Source organism: Rhinolophus sinicus, linkage group LG03 (genome assembly GCF_036562045.2).
Source record: "Rhinolophus sinicus isolate RSC01 linkage group LG03, ASM3656204v1, whole genome shotgun sequence".
Lineage (NCBI taxonomy): Eukaryota > Metazoa > Chordata > Mammalia > Chiroptera > Rhinolophidae > Rhinolophus > Rhinolophus sinicus.
The window spans coordinates 209,334-213,986 of NC_133753.1; the positions used below are offsets into that span (position 1 = coordinate 209,334).

The following is a 4,653-nucleotide window of genomic DNA, read 5'->3' on the forward strand; positions in this document are numbered from 1 at the left end:
TACGCTAGCAGAGAGGAAGGAGAGAGAAGAATGGGGGCTAGCAAGAAGATGGCAGCTGGGCTGGGAAGCGGATGGCGGTTTGCGGTGTGGATCCAGCCTCCAGTGAGAGTATAGTGCCGCCAGAGAGACTATAGTGGTATGACTCCCTACCTATGGCTCCGTGGGTGTTCTTTTGGCCTCACCATGTCCTGCGTTCTTGTATGGGGAGCGGGAGCAGAGACCCAGGCCGCCCTGCATGACAAGTGGCAGCGAGCAGGGTCTCCCGCATGACAAATGAGTTATGATCTGTTATGTAGAATCCAAATAAACTTTCTTTCTGCCACAACCCTTGTCCCTGTGTATTATTAAATGACAGTGTATCTGCTGGTATAACCTCATCTCTACTCCTGGCTTATACTGAGACACCTGATTAAGCCAGTGAGGCATGCCCATGATTTTATTTATCAAAGTGTTTTCAGCAGCACCTTTTGTGCTCTCTTCACAGCAAGCTTTCTCAATTTTGGTTATATGGAGAGGCCAACGTTTTTCAAATCTCCAAATTCAGATTAGCATTTGATTAATACTGTCACCCTCAATCCATCTGTCGCCCCTCACAGTTTAGGAGAAGCAGCCAGGAGGAGCCAATCCCCTCCTACACTTGCTTAGAAATCTCCTCAGCTGAACACCCAGTCCCATTGCTCACAAGGTCTACCTTCCACGTAACACAGGAAACCAGCTCAGCCAAGCTCTTCAACACCTTATAACAAGGATCACATTCCTCAGGGACCCATAACCTGCTCCTCATTTCCCTCTGAGCCTCAGCAAAATGGCTTCTTAGGTGCACATTTCAACCCTGTCGTGCAGGGCGGCCTGTGGGGTCTCTGGTCCCGCTCCCCACACAAGAACGCAGGACATGGTGAGGCCAAAAAGGAACACCCACGGAGCCATAGGTAGGGGAGTCATACCACTATATTCTCTCTGGTGGCACTATACTCTCACTGGAAGCTAGATCCACACTGTCCGCAAACCGCCATCCACGCTTGCCAGCCCAGCCACCATCCTCTTGCTAGGCCCCATTCTTTTTCTCTCTCTGCTAGCGTAGCCACAGCAGTTATATTAGTGGCCAATGGCTCATTGGTTACAGCTGACGGCCAACTAGCCACAGCTGATGGCCATGCAATCACAGTTGGCCATTTACTACCTGAGCCAGCACCTGTCTATGTGAGGCCGAGAGCCTGGAAACTTCTTTCTGGGGCTCTTACCCCCACAACCCCACTGTGTTCATGATGACCTCGTATTCTCTTAGAATATGGAGCCTTCTCGACAGCTCTCCGGTCTTCTTTCTGAGCTCTCAGCACAGTCACCTTTAACGTCCCGTCACAGCAATCTTGGAATTTTCACGTGGGCACTTGAAAATCTACTACCTTCTACCGATCACCTGCTTCCAAAGTCACCAACACCTTCTTAGGTATTTGTTACAGCAACTCCCCACCCTCAGTACCGAATATCTATCTCATCTGCTGAAGCTGCCATCAGAAAACCAATGACCAGGTGGCCAGTAATATAACTGCTGTGGCTACACTCGCATAAAATAGGGGCTAGCAAGGAGATGGTGGCTGAGCTAGCAAGAGCGGATTGCAGTTAGCAAGTGGGGTCGGTTGGCAGGCAGAAAAGCAGACAGCAGGTCGTATGTCGTGTGAATCCAGCCTCCAGCGAGACTATAGTGGTATGACTCCCCTACCTATGGCTCCGTGGGTGTTCCTTTTGGCCTCACCATGTCCTGCGTTCTTATGTGGGGAGCGGGACTAGAGACCCCACAGACCACCTCAGCAGGACAAATGGTGCAGAGAGCAGGGTCTCCCACATGACAAACAGCATCCACTGTGATAACTGGAAACACACACATCCAGAGTCCAGGTGACTCTGCTCACCTGGAGCAGAAGCTGCTGGAGGCTCAAGCTGGTAGGAGCACTTCCAGGGGAGTATTCTGAGTGGATGGAGCACACAGGTGGGCTCCTGTGGGGAGGGGTCCTGGGGCCACACCCCACACTTGGGGCTTCCCTCCAGATCGTCCAAGTTCTCCAGGGAGGATGCATGTGGGTCCCCTCATGTCCCTGACAGTGGGAGGGAGGACAAACACTGAGAAATCCAACCAGAAATTCCCTCAGGCAGACCCTCCAGGGGAAGGACTTTTCCAGAACCCTATTCTGAGTGGTGGGTGGGATTCTTACCTATGACAGACCTAGGGAGGGGGTACAGTTACCAGGGTAACAGAGTCAGGAAGAGACTGTGGGTGGTGCAGGCGGGAAGGGAGGGGTCACAGGGAAGTGAGCTGACCATGGGAGAACCTTTGAGGAGGTCACAGGCAGACCCAGGGGACCACCTCACAGGTGTTTAATCCTAAGGATACATAACATCACACACACACACACACACACACACACACACACACACACACACGAGCAGCCTCACCTGAGTCAGCTGACAACAGTGCTGCCTCCTCCTCCCCTAACTTCTCAGGTGCCTCCTCCCACAGACATGGGTTCTCCAAGGGCGCCCACTGCAGGCGCCGTGAGTGGGCAATAGTGTGATTGGGCCTCGTATCTGACAATCTGAGGAACAGGATTTGTCCATCTCATGGGTCCTCTGCATGGGTCCCATGGGCTGTGACAAAAAGCAGAGCCAGGATGTAGGTTCTTCCCAAGTGTGTGCATGTGTCACATTTCCTGGGGACAAGAGAAGTCACTCACCCAGGCCTTGGCCAGATTGGGGGCCGGTGTACTAGGTACAGGGGGAAAGGACACTTTGTGGTTCATTAGTGCTAAAATCATCCACTGTCTGTGTGTGTCTAATTTATTCACGAGCAGAGGTAGTTTGGTCTGTGAGACAATCTGCGATTCTCAGATGTCACCTTCAGCCAGAGGAATTCAAAGGAAGTAAGAGGCACCCAAAGTCCCCTGAGCTTCGGGACTCAGGACTGTGTCAGTGCATCTGTCAACCCCAGGGAAAGGTCTCCCTGCAGGTTTTATAAAACCTTTGACAAGGTCTCCCTGCAGTGTCATTGGGATTTAGTGAGGCCAATTCATTATTTCCAGAGATGAGGTCAAAGCTTATGGTGTCCCTGAGGGAGCATTGTGAGGTCAGGGCACAGACATTTAACACTGGACTGGAGACGCTAGAGGTCATGCCCTGTGAGCCCTGACAGGACCCTCCCCTGCAGGGCACAGGCTGGGCTGCAGGGGGCGCTCAGGTCCCACCCAGCAGGGGCTGCAGCCCCAGGAGCAGGTGGGGAGGGAGAGGGGAAGGGGCTTCCTCTGAGGGCCTGGGGCTTCCTTCCTCTTTATAAAAACATGTAAAACAAGGTTTGTGCAAGGACTGCTGAAGTGTCTGTAAATATCCTACTGGGAGAATTTACCGAACACAATGGGCAATAAAATCAAATTTCAAATGGGGTCTCCATGACTTCAAGACGTCTTAGAGCAACAATCTGAAGGACAAAGATGGCTTTGCTAACTTGACTTTTTAAAAGTTGGTGACACACACTGACCCCAGATGGAGACATTCAGATCAAAGCCCAGAACAGGGTAAGATGGCAGCCATTTCATTCAAAAGGTTTCTGAGCGGGACTTGACCTCAGTGGCAGGATCTCTGTCCGCACAGATTCAGGGACCTGGCAGGGGACACACATCCTCCAACAAGACTTAGAACTTGGACCCTCAGACGCCCACTGAACATGGTCCTGTGTCATTGAGTCTCTCAGGTGGGCCAAGTCTTCAGCTATGAAACCCTCTGCTCATGAATATGCAAATGAGATGAGGTGGGCGAGGTTAAATTGGACATGTCTGTGCCCTGAGAGCATCGCCCCACAGCCACACGCTCCCCTACAGACGTCCTGACAGCACAGCCCTCACCATGGACTGGAGATGGACAGTCCTCTTCCTGGTGGCAGTGGCTACAGGTAAGGGGCTCCCCAGTCCCTGGCTGATGAGGGGACCTGGGCCAGTCACAGGGGATCCACCCACTCCTGTCTCCTCCCCACAGGTGTCCACTCCGAGGTCCAGCTGGTGCAGCCTGGGGCTGAGGTGAGGAAGCCTGGGGCCTCAGTGAAGGTGTCCTGCAAGGCTTCCGGATACACCTTCACCAGCTACAATATGCACTGGGTGCGACAGGCCCCAGGACAAGGGCTTGAGTGGATGGGAGGGATCAACACTAACAGTGGTGGCACAGACTACGCCCAGAAGTTCCAGGGCAGAGTCACCTTGACCAGGGACACATCCACCAGCACAGCCTACATGGAGCTGAGCAGTCTGAGATCTGAGGACACGGCCGTGTATTACTGTGCGAGACACACAGTGAGATAACCCACATCCTGAGAGTGTCAGAAACCCTGAGGGAGAGGGCAGCTGTGCGGGGCTGAGGAGACGACAGAGGCAGCTGGGCACAGCCTGTCTTTGACTTGGGGTTATGGACATAGAGACAAAGGAACTGCTTTTGTTAATTATTTTTGGAATATTTTCAGTTCTGTGTGGGAAACCAACTCTCAAGAGGAGAAAACGTATTAAACTCTCTGTAGTGTTTTCTAATTTTCATGGTGTAAATGTGACCATCATGGTGACTTGAAACATGACATCCATGGACTGAGTCCTCAAAAGATGCCGGAATCTTCTCCTTTGA

General features: G+C 52.3%; 1 gene segment (V, D, J or C); it reads left to right on the top strand.

The window, feature by feature from the left end:
* The first annotated feature begins 3,851 nt into the window (after window positions 1-3,851).
* On the top strand, window positions 3,852-4,443 carry LOC141570799 (immunoglobulin heavy variable 1-3-like). The segment is given in 2 exon segments: window positions 3,852-3,937; window positions 4,021-4,443. Coding segments are annotated over 2 exon segments (366 nt in total).
* The last annotated feature ends 210 nt before the right edge of the window (window positions 4,444-4,653 follow it).